The sequence below is a fragment of the Sprattus sprattus genome (assembly GCF_963457725.1).
Source record: "Sprattus sprattus genome assembly, chromosome: 11".
Classification (NCBI taxonomy): domain Eukaryota; kingdom Metazoa; phylum Chordata; class Actinopteri; order Clupeiformes; family Clupeidae; genus Sprattus; species Sprattus sprattus.
Window position 1 is genome coordinate 3,068,113 of NC_137909.1, and position 26,327 is coordinate 3,094,439.

Here is a 26,327-nt window from a genome sequence, read left to right on the forward strand (position 1 = left end):
ACATTGTTTATTTCAATGCAGCAACATCTGCAATAATGCAAGTGGTCCAAAAATATCCACAATACTTGAAAATAATGTAATAAATAACTAGACTAAAGCATATAGGGACTTGAAACTTTGAGAAACATACTATTACATAGTCATGTAACCCCGTTTTCAGAAATGCTCGTTTACTGTACTTCCAGTCATTCTGTTGTGAAAAGAGATTGGCCTTGAATGAAATACACCACCAAGTTCACTAAAATTAAGGTCATAAGAAAATCGATGCCAAGCCTTCCAGAGAATGAAGTATTTATAATGTTCAGGACTGTGTTAGGCCTGTGTTATAAACCTCACAGTGTTTTTAATGCTGCACATATAACCCTATTTCTTGGCATTAAACTAAATAAAAAAAATATGCCTGACCACAATTACATTTGTTACTGGCCTTTTCATTCTTTCAAGCATCAGAGTACATTTTATTTGTAAAATAATGCACAGTTAAAGATCTGTTTGCCTAAATGTGTCTGTATGTCCTTACTTTGAAGTGGCATTTTTGTTGCTGCTTCCTCAGTCCGATTTGGGGGTTTGGAGGATTCCACTAAGATTATTTTTTACTGGTTTATCAAAGTTGGAATATTGTTGGTCGGGTATGTTAAACATAATCCTTTTCATCTGCTAGGTCCTCCTTGGGTGGGTTGTGATCATTTCAACTGATTCACTATCTCCTGTGTAGGCTGTCTGTCCCAAACCACCTAGAGTGCTGGGGCTCATGCTCCTTTGCTGTCATGGGCACAGCAGGTATGCTAGCAAGTGCAGGATCTCTGATGGGGTTCAAAATGGCTCCATCTGGACTGAGCAGAAGTCTACTGTGTGACAGGCCTGTTAGCATTGATGGAGCAGACATCTGGAGTGAAGTCTTTCCTTCATTCTGTAAAGAGTTTCCCAGAACCATAGCCCCATCAATGGATTCTGGTGTGACATTACTAACATGTTGGCATGAGGCCATAATGATTGTGTTGTTTGATGGAGAGACAGTTGTGATAGGGGTTGTCTGTCTATTGTTGAGGGTGCTACCAATAGGCCGTACCGTGGCAACAGGCATTGCCTGAATTCTAGATGCAGAGCTACTTACAAAAGGCATAGTAACTGTTGTCGCCACACTCCCAAATGGGGCCACCATGGACACCAGTTGGGCTTTAGGTGCTGTGCTTACAGAGGCTGCATGAAAAGGGCTTAGCTTTGATACAGAAGAAGGAATTCCTTGTATCTGTGAGGATGCAATGGACATCTGCGTCACACTGTCGCTCATAATTCGAAAGGATGTATTAGTTGAACATTTTTCTTCAGAAGTCAACAGAGGGGGAAACTTAAATACATTTGACATATTCCGTTTCCCTGCGGACACAGCTGCCCCTAATAAATGTGAAATCTTTGCAGTGCAAGAACTGCTGCTTGGCAACGGACTTCTCACAGGTGCTCCTGGGGGACCAAGAGCAGCAGGCATAGGTCCCAGCTGGCCCACCTTCACTGCAGGGGGTATGGGTAGTTTAAGCACTGCATGTGGGTGCTGGGTTCTTGGTGTCACAACTCTATGTCTTTGTAATGAGGGCAAAACTGCAGCACTCGCCCCTCCCTGAGGAGGCGCTGGAGTGAGATTAGCACCTTGTCGAGGTTCTGCTGCAGACAAATGGCTAGAAATCAGTAAAACATGGCTGCCAGGTCCCAGGCCCTGGGCAGGCACAACAAATCTCGCATTGTTGATAAGGATCTGGGTGCCAGGGGCAAGAGGAGCACTGGTGTTTATCACTATTTTCTGTGGCATGGGAGTAGTTGAAGATTTGGGCGGCCTGATGGAGGAGGTGGTTTGAGAGGCAACAGTGTTCCTGCCCACAGAAAGTGGGGGAACAACCCTGAGGGGTATTACTGCTGATGATTTAAGAGGAGAGTGTGGTAAAGAGGAAGGAATATGTGGTCCCCCCAAAAGAACTTGGTTCTTAATGTTCAGGTTGCTTATGGGTGGTGGGGCAACAACAGCTGGTGTCAAAGTACTTGAAGTCTGCACTGTTGTCATGTAAAGACTGGGAACTGAAAGGGGGACTACTGAGGAGGGGGCGTCATTCAGCTTGGCAGAGCTGAGGTCGGATGGTGGCGCATGTCCTGCAGTCAATCGAAGCGGAGGAGCTCCAAAGAGGTCAGTATCAGCTTTTCTTTTAGCATTTGCCGTTAAAGGTGGACTGCTGCTTGTGGCACTCTGAACAAACACAAACCTACTCGAACTTGTTGCACCTGCTCCGGACACACACACAGGAACACTCTTGGCATATACCTCAGGAAGTCCAAGTTTGCTGCCAGGGGCTGAAGCATCAGCAGATAATTTTGTGTGCAATCCACTAGTTGGGGCCTCATTTATTCCAATAAGAACGCTGCCCTCATTTGCTGCCACGGTTTGTTTCGAAATGGTAACTGTAGAGAGAGAGGAGACAGGCTTTGGACTAATGAACATAAGTCTTGATCCTGGTGCGACTGATGTGACGGTGGAGTGGGTAGTGTTCTTTGTTGAGTCACCAGTTGAGGGTGAGACAAGGAAAATCTTTTGAAATGGAACCTGATCTGCAACCCTGTGTTCTGGATTTGCCCTCTTCTGAGGAGCCTGGCGTACACATTTGCTCTGGGGAATCTGTGGCAAATCTGTAACAGCTGATGCCAATGTATTTACACTGGCCTGTGAAATCACAGGTAATAGGCATTTGCTAGTGACTACACACTGAGTAGTTATGCTAGAAGAACTACCAAAGGTGTTAGCTGGCTTTCCTATGCATGGGGGAGTGATATTTATGGTGGACAGCTGAGATACTGTGTTAGTTGTCACATGTTCTGCTGACGAGGGGAGGACCACCGATGGCAAAGACGAGGATACTAAAAGAGCTTGGAATTGTGGGGAAAGAGTGAAAACAGGATTAGCAGACAACGCACCAGCTGTGTCAGACGTCTGAACTTTAACAACGCCAGTATTTCCCCCTCTGGTTGTGACGAGGATAGACTGCGAGTCCCTGATGCACACAGTCTTCAGCTCATGCCTGGCATCACCAGATTCACTGGGCCTCGGATCTGCACTGGAACCCAAGCTGGACCTATTTGAATTGATCTCAGGAGCTGCAACTTTAAGGGGTTTGTTCCCCTTGAAGGACGGTGTAGGTGAACTATGCACATTCAAAGAGCCTAAAGGGAAAGCCACCTGCTCCACGTGGGAGTCTTGAAGTGGAGCGACATGCTGAACGGGTACACTGAGTCCAGGAGTGCTGCTGAAGGATGTTTTACCACCAGGGTTTCCCCCTTGCTCCCCAGAATTACAGACTTCTGATTTTTGGATGAGCATATTTGTAGGCAAGATAACGACCTTCTGCATTATTTTTCCTCCATTCATCTGGTCTATCCCTGTTTGAACTGTGAACTTCAGTGGGCTGCCATCCCTTCTGATGAGACCCAACCCCCCTGGTACCTTGTATACCACCTGCAATGGGCTTTTTGGAACATGTCCAGATGTAGATGTGATAGGTGGCCTAATAGATGGAGCTGATTTGGGATGTTCAATTTGAGGGTTTTGTGTGAGTTTATTTACCTGTGCGAGGGGCAAAACCTTGCTTTCAATCTGGTGCATATGATGTGCAGCCTTTGCTGGAGTTTGCCTAATTAAGGTCACTTTGTTTCCCACACTCTTTGCTAGCAATGCTTGGATTGGTGTGTAACTTCTATGGACACCTGCCACAGGTATGCTCAAGGCAGGGTTGGTCTCAGAGACCTGCTGGTTGGGTGTGGTTGAATTTTCATTTCTGGATTGGTCTTCCATCTTGTTGCAAAGGACTGCAGAGTCTTCAGTGCTAACCTTGATCTTGTTTTGATTCTGATCGTCCTCCATACTAAAGCTTTGCTCAGAGCTGCGTATGGATGTTTGGTACTTGGTGAGAGTGAGGGGATCCTGACTGACAGCACAGATGCTCCCCATAGTTTCTGTCTCCAGTAGTTGTGAACCATCTGAAAACAGCAGTGGTACGATAAGAAATTACACTAACTACTGATGATAAGATATTCATTTTTAAGACAATTTACGTACCAACTGCTATTTCCCGAAGATTGTCCTCTCTGTCATTCACCTCAATCCCCTTCGGAAGACCAACTGGTGAGTAAAGCCTGATCTCTTCTTCCACCTGCAACTCCTCTCGCACAAAATCATCATAGTCCGGATGATTCCTGAAATCATCATTGTCCTTCTTCAATCGTGCCCTGAGAAGGAAGTGACACAAAATAAGAAGAAACATAACATAAATAAGAAAAACTCAAAGACAGTTCCGGCTCTATGGCAAAGACAAGACATGTGTTCTTTCAAACCTGTTCTTCTGAAAGGCTCTGATGAGTTTGGGTTCCCAGGGAGACAGTTCATTTAGGAGTCTAATAAGGGTGATGTGTAATTCTTTCACAGCCTGTCTTCTGTAATGCCACCTCCCCTAATACGGATGAAATAAATGGCCACATTAACCAAGTGAGTTCAATTCCATTCAATTAAATTCAATTTTATTTATAAAGCGCCAAAACAATAAAATGTCTCAAGGCGCTGTACAGAGCCCGGTGCCTGGACCCCCTTAGAGCAAGCACAATGACATGCTTTCGTCAACATGCCGAGTTCACGAAAACAGATCTTGAAAAAAAGCTGTCATTGTGGAAAGAAAATGTGCAACGAAACTGGAAAGCTACTGCCAAGCTACTTTCCTATCAACTACCTTCCTAATGGAACTGTTTAGTTAAGCCTTGATTAAATCACTCAACACTTGACACAATTACACATGGATGTCACCAAGAGACATAAGGTAAGCAAGACAAAACTCACTCAGCTAACTTACTCAGTAGCTTGCTTGTTCTCTCCTTTGTATGTCGCTTTGGATAAAAGCGCCTGCTAAATGACTAAATGTCAATGTACTCGGTCACCACTTAATTCCGTGCATCTACATTTTTCTAACTTTTACAGTTTTATCTATAGTCAGTTAATATTTGCAATTTAAGTATATTTGTGAATGGCATTCTGATTATAATGATCCAGGTTTGTCATAAAGTAGTGTATTAAGCAAGCCAAAGCGACTAACATTTATGACATGTCTTTTTAAAGGTTTCCGTTTTATGTATAAACCTCACAAGACCAACACAAATTTGCCTTTTAGCTACATGTAAATGACAGCGATAATACTATACTTATTCTTTTACACAAAATAGGTAAACAAACTGCTTTCCATAAGTTAAGAATTTCATACTGGGCTGTAAAAGCTATTCTTAAATTTCTGCGGGGTTTTCAAATCTAGATCACAGAACTACTGTTTTTAACCGTCCCTTCATATGACCATATACCATCAAAATACATGAGAGGATGTTATAAAAACTGGTTACCCACTAATAATAAACAAAACAAAAACCCTGCATGACATGGCTTTAAAAAAAAAAAAAAAAGAAAATGTAATATTGGTTACATAGGCACAGAAAATGTGCATTTGAAAAAAATTGAAAAGATTAAGAGACCACTTCAAAATTGTCAGTTTCTCTGGTTTAACTATTTATTGGTATGTGTTAAAGTCAAATGAACATTTTTGTTTTATTCTATAAACTACTGACAACATCCCTGCCAACTTTCAAATAAAAATATTGGGCCTCATTCTCGACAGCAGTTGGGAAGACTTTCCGAAGGATTTCAGAAGGAACTCCACTTCGGAAACATTTATGAAAACATTTGCATTCTCGTTTTTTTTTTCTTCTGTGCTTTCTTCTGAACTTCAGACAACTTTCAGAACTCGAAATAGCAGTCGTAACTCTACCGGAATCTTCTCAAATGGGATTCCACAGGCCATCTTGTGGTTATTTGAGGAATCGCGTTGAGGAATGACATTTGAAAAAACTCCGTATTACAGTAAAAGGGTTAACGGGCGAATTTGTGAGAACCCGTTGGTGATTGCGTTCACGTCAACTCTACAGACATCCTCGGATTAAAATAATTATGATAATAATAAATACGAGAATATTTGTATCATGAACAATTACGTTTCACATTTCTAGTCATAATTATACGAGGGAGTGTTTATTGTTACACTAGGTCTATATGGCTCGTAGCTTGACTGTTCTCTCCCTTGTACGTCACTTTGGACAAAAGCTGCGTCTGCTAAGAGCCTGATTGTGAATGACATGAACACTGCAAATGTAAGTGAATAAATAAATAAACACTAAGCTCAATCTCTAAGAACTAAGGTATGCATTTATTGCAATTTATACTACTATTGGTGGCCAGTTTTCACCCCTATGGTGGCCATTTCGAAGGACAGGACGGACTACAATTTATACTCGTAGGGACCGGTCTTCACAGCTATGGTGCCTATTTTTCGATAAAAAAAAAAAGAAAGTGACTACTTAAATGTGTTTTACGGACTTCGGACGTTCAACGTTATACAATATCTCCACCTTATTAATGAAAACCTGTTACGAGGTGGATTCGGGAGATTGCGACAGCACACGTTTCTAAAATTGCGTCTCCTAATAAGGAGCTGGCAGGGCGTGTATGTATGCAAATCCACTTTCACGAGAACGCGCATCAATCTAAGAAGCTAATCGGAAGGAACCCAGCTGAGAAGACTTCGGCTGCTTATGAACACATTTTCAAGCGTGCGGGAATGCAGCGGAAGCGTTTCTCTTACGTTGTTTTTGCGAAGTCGTGTAAGAAACATTTCTGAAGAATTACAGAAAAAGGTCGAGAATGAGGCCCATTGTCATTAAGAGCATTTATTTGCAGAAAAATGACAATGGGTCAAAATAGCAAAAAAAAATATGCAGTGTTTTCAGATCTCGAATAAGGCAAAGAAAACAAGTTCATATTCATTTTTAAACAACACAATACTAATGTTTTAACTTAGGACGAGTTCAGAAATCAATATTTTGTGGAATAACCTTGATTTACAATCACAGCTTTCATGTGTCTTGGCATGCTCTCCACCAGTCTTCCACATTGCCATTGGGTGACTTTATACTACTCCTGGCGCAAAAATTCAAGCAGCTCGGCTTTGTTTGATGGCTTGTGACCTTCCATCTTCCTCTTGATCACATTCCACAGGTTTTTAATGGGATTCAGGTCTGGAGATTGGGCTGGTCATGACAGGGTCCTGATGTGGTGGTCCTTCATCCACACCTTCACTGGCCTGGCTGTGTGGCATGGCGCATTATCCTTATGGAAAAAAACACTCCTCAGAGTTGGGGAACATTGTCAGAGCAAAAGGAAGTACGTTTTCTTCCAGGACAACTTTGAACCTGGCCTGATTCATGCGTCCTTCACAAAGACAGATCTGCCGATTCCAGCCTCACTGAAGCACTCCCAGATCATCACTGATCCTCCACTAAATTTCACAGTAGGTGCAAGACACTGTGGCTTGTAGGCCTCTACAGATCTCCGTCTAACCATCAGACAACCATGTGCTTGGCAAAGCTGAAATTTGGACTAATCAGAGAATATGAACTTAGAAGATGACCTCCAGTCCTCTTTGGTTCAATCCTTATGGTCTTTTGCAAACCTCAACCAGGCAAAGTACGAAGTTGTCCTGGAAGAAAAACTTGCTTCCTTTTGCTCTGACAATGTTCCCCAACTCTGAGGAGTGTTTTTTCCAGCAGGTAAGTAACCCAATGGCAATGTGGAATACTGGTGGAGAGCATGCCAACACATGAAAAGCTGTGATTGTAAATCAAGGTTATTCCACCAAATATTGATTTCTGAACTCCTCCTAAGTTAAAACATTAGTATTGTGTCGTTTAAAAATGAATATGAACTTGTTTTCTTTGCATTATTCGAGATCTGAAAAAACAGAGTATTTTTTGCTGTTTTGCTGTTTGCAATTGTAATTTTTCTGCAAATAAATGCTCTAATTGACAATATTTTTTATTTGAAATTTGGTAGGGATGTTGCCAGTAGTATATGGAATGAAAGAAAAAAATTCATTTGACTTTGACACATACCAATAAATAGTAAACCAGAGAAACTGATAATTCTGAAGTGGTCTCTTAATATTTTCCGTGGCTGTATATATATAAATGCTGTCAAACGATTAAAATATTTAATCGCGATTAATCGCATTTTTGTCATAGTTAACTCAAAATGAATCGCGATTAATCGCAAATTTGTATCTATTCTAAGTGTCCCTTCAATACTTTTTTTCCACAATTTTTATTTTATTTTAATGCTCTTATCAACATGGAAAAGTGGATTGGCTTGCTTTATGCAATATTTTATTTTATTGAAAAACAACATTGCCAGACAGGGCGGTACAAAATACAAGGACTCAGCCTATAGTGCAGACCATGGCTTAATATTTTCTTTTTTTCAAGTCTGCTGTGAACATAGAAGTCAGGCCTCTTATTTAAAAAACAATGAACCGAAACAGTTAGGTTACCAATAAAAGGTAAGCCTACTTCTTCTGTGCTTTCAGCCAGCTACCTGTTGACATTTTCAGACAACAGTGAAGTTTGCTTCTTTTGCACAACACAACTTTTAAAGGTAAACTTTCTATTCAGAAGCTTTTTATATTCAATTTCGGGGTATCAAGCTCACCATTCACTCAAACGTAACATTAGCCTACTACACAGTTTGCGAGGCCAAAAAGAACGTTAATCTAAAAAAAAAAAAAAGTTTTTTGTTTTGTTTTTAACAACACGTTAATCGCGCAAAAAACAATTGACAACGTTAAAATGGGTTTGCGTTTAAACGGTTAATAACGCGTTAAACTGACAGCACTAATATATACAGTACTGGGCAAAAGTTTTAGGCAGGTGTGAAAAAATGCTATGAACTAAGAATGCTTTGAAAAATTTAAACAATAAATGTTTATTTTGTATCCATTTACATGGTAAGACTGAGCACAGCAACAAGACACAACGTAGTTATACTGCATCAGAAGGGTCTCTCCCAGACAAAGATTTCAAAGCAGACAGGGGTTTCAAAATGTGCAGTTCAAGCTCTTTTGAAGAAGACGTTGAGGATCGTAAACGCAGTGGTCAGCCAAGGAAACTTAATGCAGCTGATGAAAAACACATCAAGCTTATTTACCTTCAAAATCGGAAGATGTCAAGCAGTGCCATCAGCTCAGAACTGGCAGAAACCAGTGGTAACCAGGTACAGACATTTACTGTCCGGGGAAGTCTGGCCAGAAGTGGTCTTCATGGAAGAGTTGCAGCCAAAAAGCTCTACCCCGACAAGGAAACAAGGCCAAGTGACTGAACTAAGCACGAAAACATAGAAACTGGGGTGCAGAAACATGGCAGAAGGTGCTCTGGACTGATGAGTCAAAATTAGAAATATTTGGCTGTAGAAGAAGGCAGTTTGTTCGCCGAAGGGCTGGAGAGAGGTACAATAATGAGAGTCTGCAGGCAACAGTGAAGCATGGTAGAGGTTCCTTTCCAGTTTGGGGCTGCATTTCTGCAAGTGGAGTTGGAGATTTGGTCAGGATGAATGGTGTCCTCAATGCTGAGAAATACAGGCAGATACTAATCCATCATGCAATACCATCAGGGAGGCGTATGATTGGCACCAAATGTATTCTGCAGCAGGAACATAACCCCAAACATACAGCCAATGTCATTAACAACTATCTTCAGCTTAAAGAAGAACAGAAAGTCCTGCAAGTGATGGTATGACCCCCACAGAGCCCTGATCTCTACATCATCGAGTCTGTCTGGGTTTACATGAAGAGACAGAAGAATTTTAGGAAGCCTACATCCACAGAAGATCTGTGGTTAGTTCTCCAAGATGTTTGGATCAATTTACCAGCCGAGTTCCTTCAAAAACTGCGCAAGTGTATCTGGAAGAATTGATGCTATTTTGAAGGCAAAGGGTGGTCACACCAAATATTGATTTAATATAGAATTTTCTTCTGTTCCTTCACTGCATTTTGTTAATTCATGAAGAATTGATGAAAATAAACTGTTAACACTTCCATTTTTGAAAGCATTCTTAGTTTACAGCATTTTTTCACACCTGCCTAAAACTTTTGCACAGTACTGTATATATGATGGTGGTCAATGGGATATGTGTGGGATAAGTGAAGAGGCCACTGAGTGTAAAAACAATTACATTAAGTATAACATGTCAAATGAGTCTAAGGATATAGAATAAAGGAAAATATGCCTACAACGGCAATGTTCCCTTTCTTACTAACAGATTTCTTTTTGGTGCTTTCCAGCTCATCCATCTCATCTTCCGTCTTACTGATGAGTTCCCTCAGCTCCTGCAGACTGGTGCACACCAACTGCAAAGAGAAACACATTTGCGTTTGTGTACATGCATGGGGTCATAATACCAAATTAGCCTACTTTTTAATTAATAATGGTTGACAAATCATTCAGTATTACAAATAACCAGCAGCCCTAATCATAGGCACAACATAAACTATTTATCTTCAGTACAGTGAAGTATTTTGTCATTATTAACTGAATGATAAGGTGGTCTTAGTTTTTTTCTTCGCAAAAGAGGTGCCATAAAGTGTCATAAAGTACTGTGCTTTCCTCAGTGAAATTCTAATGTTGAGCTACCATTGCAAGCCAGACACAAAATGAAAGCTGTAGCGCCCATACTTTTAAAATCTACAGGCAAAGACCGCAATAGCTAAATACATAAAATGTGGCTACACTACACACTACATGTTCCAATTGCTGATGGAAGTGGAAACATTGCTCCTCACCCCCACCACTCCTCATCTACGCATATGGACAGCCGAACTCTACCCTCTCACTCTGTTCATTTTCTTTCCCTCCTAAACTAGACTATCTCCGCCATGGGACGCTGCTGTAGTCTCTCCACCTGGTCTACCTGTAGAAACCCACCGCCACCGCATTGCCGTACAATTACTCTACCCCATACCCTATGCTAGCATTTACAGTGGGTAAAATAAGTATTTGAACCCCGGCCGATATCGCAAGTTTGGCCACTTGCAAAGAAATGTGTGATCTAAAATTGTAATGGTAGGTGTATTTTAACAGTGAGAAGCAGAATATCAACCCAAAAAATTCAGAAAACTGCATTTTATAACATTTATGACTTTATTTGCATTTGATGCAGAAAAGAAGTATTTGAACCTAGGGCTGGGCGATATGGAAAAAAACATATATAACGATATGGATGATTTTATATCACGATATCGATATATATCACGATAATGATATAATAATGGAAAAAATGTAGCGGGAGCATTAATCCGCTACTAAAATGATGTGTATAGAGTGAGTGTAACTAAGATCTCACTCCCCTGTAATATTGACTAATATTAAATATAATGAAGAGATAAAAGCTATTCAGTATTAAATAAGACATGTACTAATATTCATTATTATAAATAGATACATTCAATGAACCTACTCTAAATATTTGCTTTAATAACTATTTTCATACCCATTCAATATCAGTGGCCTAATGCCCAATCACTCTCTCGTTCACGCTTGCTATAAATATACAATCAATAAACAACTTAACTAATGCAATAACAATATAACAATATGGCAATACAATCCCGATGTATTTTACAGTTCTTTGTGTTCCGAATAGATGTATGAGTTCAGAGTTCAAAAGTCGATGGTCACAGCTCAGAATACGTACGATGACGTATTTGTCAATCCACAGAGTGCTGTGCCGCTCCGGCAAGCGGCTGTGCTGGCGGTGTGTGTGAGCGATACGAATGTTTGTATGATGCCGTTCAGTTCGGGAAGGAGCTCCTTGTTATGTATGTGTGTGTAATGTCAGGATAATAACTCAATAAAACTGGAACCCAGTACCTCGATGGTCCAGAGAGATGGGTCAAACTGAGTTGTCCGTGGATGGCAGGGCAAAGAGCGTCAATCAGAAGGTAGAGTAGACCCAGGGCTAGCTGCTAACCGTCTGTCCGTTACCAGGGAAACCAGCGACACACCGTTGAATCTCAACTAGCAGCGATAGCTAAACGTTGCTAGCAGCCACTGAAGCTGCCAGCTGACTGTATAATGAAAAAAAGTTTATCACGATAGAAACGATAGAGGAGAAAGGTCACGATAGACACGTTTCTATCGTCCTCACGATATATATCGTCATATCGCCCAGCCCTATTTGAACCCCCAACCAAACTGGCTCCCAATGACCAGTTATGTGCCCAAGAAGCACACAGATTAGTCCTCATTAGGTCTAACAAGGTACACCTGGGGCCGTATTCACAAAGAATCTTAGGGCTAAAAGTAGCTCATAAGTGGCGAATTTAGGAGAAACTCCTAAAAATAATGGGCGTGTCTGTCTTAAATGTAGGACTTCTATTTTTTTTTACTAAGAGCAATTCACAAAATATTTTATCCCTAAAAGTAGCACCTAAGTCTAGGACAGCTTAAAACTCCTCATGAGGACTCCTAAGTCACTAAGACCTATTCACAAAAAGTCTTAAAATGGCTGAAGCCAGACGCAACGTATTGGAGACAATGAACGACTCTGAATTGTTGAGAAGATATCGCTTAAACCGTGAAGGAATCAACATTTTACTAGAATTAGTGCGGGATGCAATCACGTCTCCAACTAATCGAAACAACCCAATCAGTCCGGAAGTTGAATGTTTGATAACATTAAGATTTTTGGCTACGGGGAAAATGCAACTTTGCAACGAAGACGACTACAGAATATCGCAATCATCAGTAAGCCGATTCATTCATCAAACAATCACCGCACTCTGTAGACCAGTGGTCCCCAACCACCAGGCCGCGGCCCGGTACCGGTGCGTGAGGCATTTGTTAACTCCACCTAACGTTAATGTTAGCTTTTGTGTATAGACCGGGCTTCATTCTATCAAATTCGCGGTTGCTTCACGGGTGCAATTGAATGATTCACATCAATATGAATGGATGTAAAATGACACCTTGAAGCCGGTCCGTGAAAAAAATCCCTACATTAAACCGGTCCGTGGTGCAAAAAAGGTTGGGGACCCCTGCTGTAGACCACACATTGTTCAACAATTTATCCGGTTCCCTTTGGACAATCGCCTACTTCAAAGGATCAAGGTCAATTTCATGGCGATTGCAGGAATGCCCGGTGTCGTGGGTGCCATCGATGGAACACACATTAAAATAATTAGGACGTCTTTGTAATAATAAGGACGTCTTTGTAATCCGCAAAAAGGTACATTCAATTAATACACAGATAGTGTTTGATCCAAATTTCACAATCATAGATATTGTTGCGAAGTGGCCTGGATCTACTCTACGATTCGCGCATTTTAATGGACAGCGGTCTGCGCCAGGTTTTTGAGCGGCACCATGTACCTGCTGGATGCCACTTGTTGGGTGACAGTGGCCATCCATGCAAGACATGGCTTTTGACACCCTTCCTCAATCCACAACCGGGAGCACAGTTGAACTACAACATGCAAGTATACGCATGAGGCCTATTTTGGTGACACAATACCTGTAGCCGCGACGGCTCTTTTAAAGTCCACTCCGCAATCTCCATCCTACATTGTGACTGGAGCGCATACCACCGCTTCTCGCAGTCATCGACAGAGCGACACACGGCAGGGAATTAAGCATTTATGTTAACACATATGTCCTCCCATGCCTCACGCTTCTTTTTTGTGGTCACCCCACAGCCAAATTTAGCTTTTATAACTCCCTTCCTCTCCAGCACACTCTGGGCCAACATGGACAGTTGGTCCTGGGACCAGTTCGACTTTCTCTTACGTCTCGCCCTCGTTTCGTCCATTATGACAGGAGGACTTAAAGAGCCGTATGGACTGATATTTGAAGTGTTTAAGGGCTGGAAATATGCCGATTACCTAATAGTTTGCAGGGAGCTTTAATTATTACTTCCTTGATTTCATGCAATTTCCGTGTTTTTTTCGTCATTCTCGTTGGATGCACAAACTTGTCATCATGCGTGTGCATTCTGCTAAGTGCACTATCCATAACTATTTAATATGACTTCATTTGAAGCCTAGGTTATTCTCTTATTACTTCCTTGATTTCATGCAATTTCCGTGTTTTTTTCGTCATTCTCGTTGGATGCACAAACTTGTCATCATGCGTGTGCATTCTGCTAAGTGCACTATCCATAACTATTTAATATGACTTCATTTGAAGCCTAGGTTATTCTCTTATTTTCTGTTGATTTAGTGGGATCGTTAGGGGGATGTTAGGACTGAGTTTTGAATGAGAGCGCCTGTCAGCAACCAATCACCGTACGCACCGCTTCTAAACTCGTGCATGAGAATGGACGTCATCCATAGCAACGGAGTTTTTATCTTAAGCTTAGGAGTTGGTATTATCCTTAGTATGAGTAGGTCTCAGAGCTGTTGTGAATCACTTTTAAGAAATTACTCCTACGTAAAAGGTTTTAGCGCGAGTTAGGAGCACTCCTAGTCGTAAGATAAAAGGCTTTGTGAATACGGCCCCTGATCTCAACTGGTGACGTTTATAAAAGAAACCTGTCCAAAGAATCATACTTCACACCTTCAACCTCACCACCATAAGCGAGACCAAAGAGTTGTCCAAGGACGTCAGAGATAAGATTGTAGACCTGCACAAGGCTGGAATGGGCTACAAAACCATTGGCAAGCAGCTTGGTGAGAGGCAGACAACTATTGGTGCGATTATTCGTAAATGGAAGCAACACCAAACAACTGTCAACCGTTCTAGGTCTGGGGCTCTATGTAAGATATCCCCTTGTGCGGTATCAGTGATCATCCGAAAGGTGCAGAATAACCCCAGAACTACACAGAGGGAGTTTGTGAATGATCTCAAGGCAGCTGGGACCACAGTCACCAGGAAAACCATTGGCAACACACTACACCGTAATTTTTTTAAGTACTGCAGCACTCGCAAGGTCCCCCTGCTCAAGGAAGCACATGTACAGGGCCATCTGAAGTTTGCCAATGCACACTTGAATGATTCTTAGGAGGATTGGGAGACAGGATGTGGTCAGATGAGACCAAAATCAAGCTCTTTGGCATCAACTCGACTTGCCGTGTTTGAAAGGGGGAAGAATGCCGAATATGACCCAAAGAACACCATACCAACCGTCAAGCATGGTGGTGGAAACATTATGCTTTGGGGCTGTTTCTCTGCCAAGGGTACAGGACGACTCCACCGCATCAAGGGGACTATGATGGGGCCATGTAACGTAGAATATTGGGCTTGAACCTCATTCCCTCCCATTGAAAACGCAACCTTAAGGATTTGGAGAGGATCTGCAAAGAGGAGTGGACCAAAATCTCTCCTGAGATGTGTGTAAACCTGGTGACCAACTACAAGAAACGTCTGATATCTGTGCTTGCCAACAAGGGTTATTTCACCAAGTACTAAGTCATGTTTTGCGAGGGGTTCAAATACTTATTTTCTGCATCAAATGCAAATAATGTCATAAATGTTTTTTTTTGTTGATATTCTGCTTCTCACTGTTAAAGTACACCTACCATTACAATTCTAGATAACACATTTCTTTGCAAGTGGCCAATATACAATATACATTACTGCCACCACTGAAAGGTTTCTGTCCCTACATCCCTGAACCCTGTAACAGTAACCCTACGAGCACAGTGTATACCCACTAAAGACTTTAAAAGTGGTCTTGCCTGTATCATGTATTTACCACCGGATGTCTGTATATATACTACGTACATCGACCAAATGCTGGCTGTGTACTCCCCCTGTTGTTTCTCTTCCCCTTCTGCCACAAAACCCTTCCCCTTCCCCCCTTCCTATCTCCACCCGGCCGACCTCAAGCAGATGGGTCCCCCCTTATGTGCAGTGGTTCTGCTTAAGGTTTCTTCCTGCCTAACAGGGAGTTTTTTTTCTTGCCCCTGTTGCCATTGTGCTTGCACTAAGGGCGTTCAGGCGCTGGTCTCTGTAAAGCGCCTAGAGGCAATTGTATTGTTATGGCGCTATATAAATAAAATTGAATTTAATTGAATATTTGAGCACTTACCATGGCCATACTGTATGTTGAATACTTATCATATCTATCCCTTAGGGGGATAACAGGTAATCACAATATTCATTTCAGCTGTAGAGCAAAGAACAGTATGGGCCCAGAACACATCTTTGAGCAGTACCTTAAATGTGGGCTGAAGTGGCAGAGACAGAACCTCTTGTTTCTTCTTTCCTGCCATGTTTCTGCGTTCTACTTTCTTCCCTGTGAAGGGAGAGTAGCCTATTATCGTCAGCAGTTTTCAAAATCAGTTGCTATAGCTAAAGATGAGCTAGAACACATTTACTGATGTATTTACTGCTGTAGTTTTAATGTTCAGTAATAAAGCATTCCACTCAAGTGGTGTGTCTTTCAACCAAGTTTCTTAATGCTCTGACATGCTGTTGACAACTACCCATAAAAATGTGATTCCTCACTTATATACAATTAAAACATGGTCACCATGGAGGACCACTAAGACAACTCACCAAAATATTTTTACTTTATGACTAATCTGTTTTCCATAATAGAGCATTCATACTTCTATGATGAATGAATAATGCCAGATGCATTTCACTGTAGACATAATCAGCACTCTTTAGAATGATGCAGAATGTTCTATTTGTTTTGAATGGGCCAACCCAACATTCGGAAGTCTGCTATTTCTTTATACTGTGGGATAGTGCACAAGTCTTCACCCAATCTACCTACAGTAACCTAAGGAGTGAGAATAGTTTCAAAATTCACAAATAAATGTCACATGCTTCACAAAGGTATTGTAGGATCTATTTTATGTTTAGATGAACATGGATTAACTCATCTGTATGAAAGTCTCACTTAGGGAAGGCAGACTAGTTGGGAAAACAGTGACTTAGCCATAGAAATGATTCACTGATGTTAGAGGGAGCAATAAAGTTACTACACAGGCACATTCCAAGAAAGGAGGGGGTCCCAGGGGGAGCCTGTCACGACACACACACACCTAGGAGGTTTCAGAGGAGTTAGAGAAGAGGGAATAGTTATTTCTGATTGGTTTTGGCAGACAACCAGATAGAACACACCCCACAATTTACAGGCCTTAAAATGGCCTGCAGACCATTCATACAATGAGATCGAGCTAATCCATGGACCATCTCCTTATTGTAGCTTATTGATTACAATAATAAACCTCCAGATTTCTACATCCTGCCTCTGGTCTTCTGATTGAAAGAAAATGTGTAGTGAGATCCTATTCTCGCCACATCAGTATTTTGTAATTCACAAATACATTTCGCACAATTCACAAATAAATGTCATGCGATTCTTAATTGTAAATGCGGTTAGATTGACAGACAGACTAGCGAATGTGCATTTACAAACCGCTCACCATTTGTGAACCTCCCTGTATTTATTTGTGGATTTCTGACACTTCCCTGACACGGCTCCATTCACAAATGCATTTTTTCAAAAAGACATTCGCTGCAGCTTATCGGGTGTCTCCTATCATTTCAGCCAACCACATGAGCGTAAATTCGAGGGCATGAATGAATGTGACCAGACTGTGTCCACCATATGGTAGTTTATGTTAAAATTAGAGCTGTGAAAAATAAAGCGTTATGATTAATTTCCAGGATTAATGCGTTATTTTTTTTTACTCATTTCACGCATGTGCCGAATGAGCTTCCAATAAACCCACAATTGACCGTTCGCGAAACTCCTCCCTAGAACGGCCCTCGTCCAATCCTACCTGAGCAACCTCTACTAAGAGAAGAGGGTCAGACAACCTTGAGGTCTGATTAGCATGGTGAAACGATATTCATTCATACAGGACTTGTAGAGCTGACACAAGGTACCCTGAGATTTTAGAGCGACACGTCGTTTTTTTCCGCATTTCTAAATCCCAAAACAATGAAGGAAAGGAGCCGGCTGTGGATTAAACAGTGTGGGAGACCCCACTCCCAACTCAATGTATCAAAGATCAACAAACACACATGTCTGCTCCAAAGTAAATGAAGCTTCTTGAGCTTGCCAGGTAGCGAACTATGCTATCTAGCTAACTATCTAGTTGAGAGAACACCCCAAACAGTTATGGTTCATGTAAACTAGTATTATAACGACTACAAGTACATAACTAGTCTCTCCAACAAATGTGTTAATGTTAAAATAAAATGTTACTGTCAAAATGTTAATGTTACCGTCTGTAAGGTTGCACACTTAAAACGTCCCAAAACGTCCCAAAAGGCCATTATGAACATTTTTTTATTTTAATCGTTGTACACAATTAACATTTTCACTGTCATGTTCAAAGGCCCACCTTCTACTCACAGCTCAATGTATATACTAATGTAGCATAATATTGATTATCTAGGCTGATATTAAATTAAAGGTAGCCTACAGAGTACAAAAAAGTTGATTAATTACTGCTGATATTGACATTTACGGTCTGTAGCCTTGTGGTCTACTGACTCTGCTATCGTAGCCAATATGTCCGCCATTGATTTCGAAATAAAACGAAAAGCTCTGCCTGGCTCCGTCTCTTCCGCTACGTAGACAAGATGGCGGCCGTTGAGGGTGGAGGGTATAGAACAGTATTACAGAACACAACAGTATGCATAAGGCACAACTTGAGAGCCATAACCGGTGATTTGATTCAAAGCCATATAATTAAGGATCATCATTTTAGTACATCATTATAGTATTTTTTTTTATGTATTAATGTCCAATATGGAATAGCAAAGATAATTGCTTTGCCGCATTTGCAGCACCATTATTTTTGTTTTTTTATAAATAAAAAAAGAAAACATTTTAAATGTATAGATCCGTCTTTTGTCATATATCTTTTTCTCACAAAACTATGCAGAGAAAAATATGTGATTAATCATGATTAATCCACAGAAACCTGTGATTAATTTGATTAAAAATGTTAATCGTTTAACAGCCCTAGTTAAAATACTTTGTCTGTACAAAATTAACATTTTCACTGTCATGTTCAAAGGCCCACCTTCTACTCCCAGCTCAATGTATATACTAATGTAGCATAATATTGATTATCTAGGCTGATATTAAATTAAAGGTAGCCTACAGAGTAAAAAAAAAGTTAGACAGAAAGACTTTATACAAAAGAGTTTTATTTCACAACAGGCCTGTTTTTTAAAAGCAAATGCAACGTTCCATCATGAGGGAGAATTCCACTGTTCCATCCATTTTTGGTGTAACTAGACCACCTGTAAATTAAACACAAAATAGACAGGCATCAGTCACTGTTTACATATGTCAGAAATGGCTACTTTTTCCATAGTGAGTCTTAAATGTCTCTTGAATGAATCTCACTAATTTAGTTGGCACTTTGAAAATAGGCTTTACATCAGGATAACACTATATGGCGTTTAATGTTAGCTCTGTTAAGCATGATCAAACATTAGCTAATTTGAGCATTCAATCAATGTCTGTTCTGGATTTAAAAACAAAAAAAGTATATACAAACCTTTATTACACTTTGAAATCAGCCTGTTTTCCAGTGCATGTCGAAAACTGCTGGGCAGGATGAATAGAAGAATAACGACCTTTTTTAACTTCATGCATAACTCAAATAATGCAATAACGGTTTTAAGCAAAGTCACCCCGGGGCTGTAAGGTCTCAGACTTTTGGACCTCACCCCAACTCTATACTTTGTGTAATAAGTTAAGTGCACATGTCAACTATGGGGAAGTAGTCCACGCAATGTCAAGTGGTCACATTCAGTCATACCCTCGATATGTGGCAGAGACATAGCATTGTGAATCAAGCCATGTCAGGAAAGGACTAAATGCAGAGATGTTCACAAATGATGAGCAGGTGGTAAATGTAGGTTTGTTAGTCTGTACAGAAATGTAACAGGGTTTACATTTGTGAATGGCATGATATGTGAATCAGGAAATACATTTTTGAATTTTGTGACATTTTAAACTGTTTTAGCTCCATAGAAACCCAGTGTTTACTGCTGCTCATTCCCACCAAACTATTAGGCACAAATTCTACTCAGCTTCTAATACACCCTGTATGCCAGCCTATTTACCCCTAATATACACAAATTCTCTCTTCTCCTTCTCTCCTCCCTTCTAGGGACATCCACAGATGCAGAGGAGTGGGGGTGAGAGCGTCAGAGAAGAGAGAGGAGCAAATTCAGCTTTACAGAAGAAATGGGTTCTATTTTGTATATTGTCTGGTTTAATGGGGACACCTAGACTAACCCCCATCCCTCTCTAACCAATCATCCTTCATCCATCCCTTACACACACACACAACACACACAAACACAAACACACGCACGCACTTATATAGGTGGTCTCCCCTTCTTACCTAGCTTTTTTTTTATACACACACACACACAATCACACACACACACACACACACTTACACACACACACACACACACACACACACACTCATACTCACACTCGTACTCTTCCCTGCTTACCTAGCTTTTTTTTCCCCCTCTTGTCCTTCTTCTTAATAGTAGAGGCTGCTTTTCGCAGAGTGCTCTTGGCTGCTACGACCTGTCTGGTCCTCAATGAACCTGCTTTGTCTCGAAGTTCTTCGGTCCTCAGATCCTTTATATTTCTTTTTGTGTGTGTGTGTATTTGCTGCTGGGTTGCCAGCTGGGGAGGCCTGGAGGTTAGGGAATCAAGCTGGATCTCAGAACAACTGCAGGAGGTATGCTCTGACTTCGCCCCAGCTTTGGAACTTTCAGGGCAAGGGCCCTGGCTTCTCACCTGGAGTAAGTCTGCCCAAGAACACACTTCTTCCGCTTTTAATAACCCATCTGGGAACTCAGTGGCTGAGAAGTTTGGTGATGACTTTCCTGAAAGGCAGTGGTTTCCAATCAGGAGCCACGGCTCACTTTTAGAAGAGGGCTCCACATCCTGTTTTAGCTGTACACTCGTCTCCACACCCTCTTGCTCCTCCTTGGCAGCCCAAGAGCTGCACGTGTCTGTTTTGCAGCTAATCAGGAAGGCACTGTGTCTCTTATGCTCAGCCTCACCCTTGCATTCTCCCACACCATTAACTTTATCTAGACTAGCTCTTCTCTCCTTTCCCCCTTCTCGGAAGCAATCTCCTCTGTGCTTTTCATAGTCACACTTTTCTTCAGACGCAGTGCTTCCCATAATGTCACTAGATCCCAAAGATGAATTGACTGGTCTGTTACTGTCTACCTTCCTCACACAGATGGGCAGCAGGGGCTCATCAGGAGCGATACATGGGCTCTGGCAGTAGATCCGCAGGTCAGCTCCGCAGAAGTGTGGAAAGTGAATATAGACATTCTCATGGCTGTCGTATCCAAGGATGGACTCCCGACACTCGTGAATGGGTTGTCCCAACACAGCACCCTGTACCTCCTTCTGCGTTTCGTAGATATTGTCACAGAGCCCCTTCAAGAGCCACACACGCTGGTTGAATGGAAGCAGGTGGAAGGCTGCTTCCTCTAAAGGACTCGTCTCACCAAGTACCTGGAAAAACTGGTTGCAGAGCCCCAACTGCTCAGCACAGGCAACCTGGTTCTCTGCCTGGCCAATAGCGGAGTACCAGCCCAGTACCTGCTGACGCAACTCAGCCTCCCAGCGGCGATACGTGAGGGGGGGCCTGCGCTGCAGAGTGGACCTGCGGTAGGGCTGGCAGAGCAGTGACGTCATGATCTTGGCCAAGAAAGAGCTGCAGCGTGGCATGAGCAGGCAGCGCTCCAACTCAAAGAAGATTATTTCAGGCAGGTTGAGGGCCGCCTGGGCCAGGCAAAGAAAGTGGCCGATAGCTGGAAGCTCCCACAGGGTATCAATAGGCCACGGAGCCGCCTGAGATAGAAGATTGAGCTCCCACTCCACCACCTCCTTAGCTGATGCCTCCTCAGCCTCTTTCTTCTCCTGCTCTCGTTGCCTGTGGTCAGAGGATGTGGAAAGGGCAACAATGTAACAAGGCATTGTAAACACTTTAGTTAAACACTCCAGTTAACCTATCTGGATTACAATAACTACCTACCAAGATTAACTCACATTATTTGTAAAACTGTAAAAACAGCTGCCTCCACCAGCTGCATCCAGCTGTGCACCATGCTGTGTAGGCCACTCACGGGACCTGGGGTGATAGCGGGGGTGAGCCTATCAGTTGATCACAGGGTCCCGTGGGGGCTGTAAAAAGTGGGGGTTTCACTGTCCATTTGGCCACCCCCAGACAGTTTCAAGGTAGCCCCAATAAGTTTTATAGACAGTTTCAAGTCTCCCCCTAAGGCATGCCTGGACTTGTCCTTTTGTCACTTCACCCCTATATAAGTCCGACCCTCTCATGGCCAAGTTGTCGGGCACAAGAAACGGGAGTCGGAGAAGTCTTTGTCAAGGAGTGCGTTTGGACAATTCGGTTTACATTCAAAGACATTCCATTTAACCAGCTGTGCGTCTTTAAGACAGTGAGTGTTCTGCTATTACATGTGTGTTTAGATATTAAGTTTATAAATATTAGTTAAGATAAATATCTGTCTATCATTTGGTGTATTGAGCATTCACTGTCGAACCACTTCTCATTCATGATACTGTTACCATTACCGTTGTTAACTTAGCCACCATATTCACTCTTGTTGTAAATAATGGTTCATTTGATTGTTAATATTTGTGTATATTTGTCATTTGTATTATTTCATAGAAACCACGGATTCTATCAGTCATTACGGATTTATGTTAGAAGTCCTTTACACGGATAATTCCAGCATTCATTCTATATCATCCTGTTCCATCAAGTCTTGCGTGCGTGTGTGTGTGTGTGCAGTAGGCCTTCATCATCATTGGACATTGACATGTATTGTTTTTACCGGATTGTTCTTACCGGACAACCTGTGGCGATTGTCACTCATTATTCAATCATACAGTTCTTTTGGGGATCTATTCCATTCAATAGCCACTATTTTATATAAACCACAGGGTAGCTTTATACCTCTTCTCTTCTTTAGCTCTTTGTTGCTCCTCTAAACGCAGCACCTGCACCATGATGGACTCACTGCCTCCCAGTGTTACGGAGGCCAAGCTACGAGGTGCAGATCTTCGCCTGGTGGATGAGCCCACCTGTCCCTTCACATCCTCTGTGCCAAATCGGCCTTTAGATGTTACTGTCAGACTTGTTTTTTCCCGGAGGACCCTGAGAGAAAGAGAGAGTTCAAATTACTTTCATTCGTCTGTGGTCATAGCATATAGTCTTATGAGAAAAGATGAAAGCCCAATGAGCACAGAGCTCCATTCTCTCAGGTATGCTGAAACCTGAAGCTCCTCCTCACAGAGCCATTCACTGAGAAAAGATTCTTTGAGCCTCCGACACTCCAGGGGTCTGCAATAAGCAACTAACATTTAAATGCTGTATTCATTGAACAAAAGCACCATATACAAAAGGGGGGGGGGGGGGGGGAGAAAAGATAAACACTAGCTGGCTACCTAATGTATTTCAGTGACATATTTGGCAACATCGCACACATTTTTGCGAAGTTTCCTACCCAGAGCATAAACATACATAGTGAGTAGCCTGGGAAGGTAGTGGGAATACAAGGTGAGTTTCTCTCTCATTGACATGACCCAATACCATTAAAATCTTGAACTTGAAGATAATGCAAGCAGATTACCTTGAAAGCAGAGTAAGTTTTTGTTCGAGAATTATCTCCACTTTCTGTGCTTGTCTGGAAATCCAGTGGTCAACCCCATGGAACCTGTAACAGTTCTCAAGTATCAGCCTGAAGTCAGCCACAAAGTCTGTGATATTGTCATATTCCCGGTTCACAAACTTTGCATCTATTCTTCTGAGACACATTCCTTGTTGCGCAGAGTCTGCAAGTGAGTATTCCTGAAGACCTACTGGGTTCCAAAAGGGAGCTGTGATGGCCTTGTGTTTCTCCAGGAGGAAATCATGCAATATTCTGTAGGCTTGTTGCACTTCGTAACTTAAGTCATCATTTCTGGATGCATTCGATGGGCAAACCTCAGACAAAGACCCACTGTCCTCTGAGTCTACTGTCAGTTCATCCATAATATCCAAGTCATTCCATTTAGTGTGAGCTGTGTTATTCACCATTGTGCCTGAAGCTGAGCTCCCATTGGGAAGTGGATAGCTTATGTTGGAACTGTGAAAAACAAGGCGTCTAGGACAGTCGATCTTCTCGGCCATATCCTTTTGGTAGGCCGTGTGGCTTGAGGATACATCTGAAAAGCTACTAGATTCTCCCTGACTTGTGTCAGCTTGCACCTTCATAACTGTGTAGTTAAGCAGCTTCCTACAACAGTTTGACACACACCGATAACACAATGAACAGGCCAGAAAAGTATGGGCATGTTGATTTTTATGGACAGCGCAGAAAAAGAATGTCCAGGCTGTGGTTACAGATGATCATTTAGCATCAAATAGGCTCATACTTGTAATCATCGTGCACAATTTGTCACATAACAAACCGTTGGCTTGTTCTGGTTAAAACACTAAAAAACTAGGGAAGCATCAAACTAAGTGGAAATGATAACATTTTCCGAATGACGTAAGTGGTCAACAGCCCTTTAAAAATGTGTTGTCAGTTTAGCCTGCTCACCATATAATTCAGAATAGAAGTTAGCATGAAGTCAACACAAGTCAACCTGTAACTAACGCCGACAGTCCAGTACATGAATCGACAAATACGTTCAAACCCTGTAAAGCTATCCGCCAAGTACATTAACGCTAAAAGATATGATTACACGATAGTCCAATTTAACCAAATATACCCAAATTTGTTGCGCCGAGCTAAAAAAAAAAAAAAAACAACCCCAGCTCGGCTACTTGTCTAGTCAGGCAGGTATGCTATGTCTACTTTGTCATCTCTTAAAGGCCATTTCTCATACCTCAGTCGGCGCGTTCGATTGGTCTCAGGGACCGGAGATAGAGCCTCGTGCTCAGGCTACAGCTGCTGCTTAGCCCGCATAGATAGGGAAGTTATTGTTTGAATTCTGAGGCCTGCTAGACTTTTTCCAGGTACTTGAGTAACGTTACACACAACCCAACTTCTGTCATGATTTAATATTAATCTTTGTTGGCTTGGTCACGTTTACTTTGGTTACAGTGAGGACTGTCATGTTTAGAACATTTTCCATCTAGACCGGTTACGTTAAGCAGACTGCTTGCAGTAACGTTAACGTTAGCTATACACAACGTAAGACATACGACCCCATTTAATTCGTGAACTTTAGCCAACCAAAGCTAGCTACTCGGCTTCTACACCCGTCACAAGTTGTTTTACAAAAAACACACTGAAAAGCAAAACAAAAGTGATTTCCGCACTGATGATAAAGGCTATGACGTTACACAATGAAGACTCTGAGCAGACGTCTACAAAACGATCTAGCTAGATAGCTTGCAAAACTGACATGCTAAAACCCACAACCCCTCACAGTACTCTTTACGCCTCTGGCGTGAGGATCTGACGTAAACTCTGTTGTCACCGTAGACATTTAGGATATATTTCGTCCCTTCCTTCTTTTCGTTATGTCCTTGTTCCTCCCTCCGAAAAAAACGTGAAAGAAACAAGGAATGGATGTAAAGAGATCAGGGGGATCAATCGCGCATGGCCTTTAATTAATAGAAGTTATACATGATACAACAGCAGGGCTGGACTGGGGAAATTTTTCAGGCCGGGCATTTTTAACCAAGAGCAGGCCACCACCAGGTATTGACGGGGAAAAATGTAAGCGCGCTGTGTGACAGCGTGGGTTTTTTCCACAACTGCTTTTGACATGCGTACCCCTTAAGCCTTTTTGTCACACCATGAGTTCCCCTTCACTCATGCAGTGACTATGCTGCACACATTCGTTAATTTATCCACATACCCCCTGCAGTTTGCTTGCGCACCTCAGGTGGTATGTACCACTTACCCCTTGTTGGGAATCACTGACTTAAACGATCAATGTGCACTAGGAGACACAAACATTTTAACACTATGAGAAGCTTTATGAAAAGTTCTCCCAAAATACTGTTATCGTAGGCTTATCAAAAGTATGATCTATTGACCGTAGGTCACATTACTATTTAGTCATGTCATTTCTTTCAACCTTGTTACTTAAATTTAAGTAAAGGAATTATATTAAAACATATTAATTAACTTAATCTGATCCACTATGAGTGTTTCAAGTCAGCGTATTATTTTACCTCATCACAAAAGCAGCCTTTTCATCAGATCGCTCTTCTCGACTACCCTGTCAATGATGACATCTGTAGGCCTACAGTGGCGTAACGTTATTTTGACGGGCCCTATAGTTACTTTGGCGTTCCCTATTACGCTAAACAAAGATGTTTGTAATCGATATGATTGTGACAGGTGTGTACACAAAGAACGAAATCTTGTTTAACTCGTTAGAAATGGTCAGAAAG

The 26,327-nt window shown here is 41.8% G+C and overlaps 1 protein-coding gene across 3 annotated transcripts; it reads right to left on the bottom strand.

Moving 5' to 3' along the window:
* Positions 1–50: 50 nt before the first annotated feature.
* brd10 (bromodomain containing 10) lies at positions 51–25,335 on the bottom strand. 3 transcript variants are annotated; one of them, XM_080847030.1, is made up of 8 exons: positions 23,566–25,335; positions 22,890–23,090; positions 20,392–21,842; positions 16,101–16,180; positions 10,209–10,298; positions 4,369–4,484; positions 4,094–4,263; positions 51–4,014 (listed from the first exon to the last, which is right to left on the bottom strand). In XM_080847030.1, the coding sequence occupies exons 1-8, from the start codon at positions 24,186–24,188 to the stop codon at positions 701–703; spliced, it is 6,045 nt and encodes a 2,014-aa protein (XP_080703156.1). In that variant the 5' UTR covers positions 24,189–25,335; the 3' UTR covers positions 51–700. The 3 variants fall into 3 exon arrangements, with proteins under 3 accessions (XP_080703156.1, XP_080703155.1, XP_080703157.1); XM_080847029.1 differs by having other exon boundaries at positions 16,101–16,198; XM_080847031.1 differs by lacking the exons at positions 22,890–23,090; positions 23,566–25,335 and adding an exon at positions 21,959–22,022 and having other exon boundaries at positions 16,101–16,198.
* Positions 25,336–26,327: the final 992 nt, after the last annotated feature.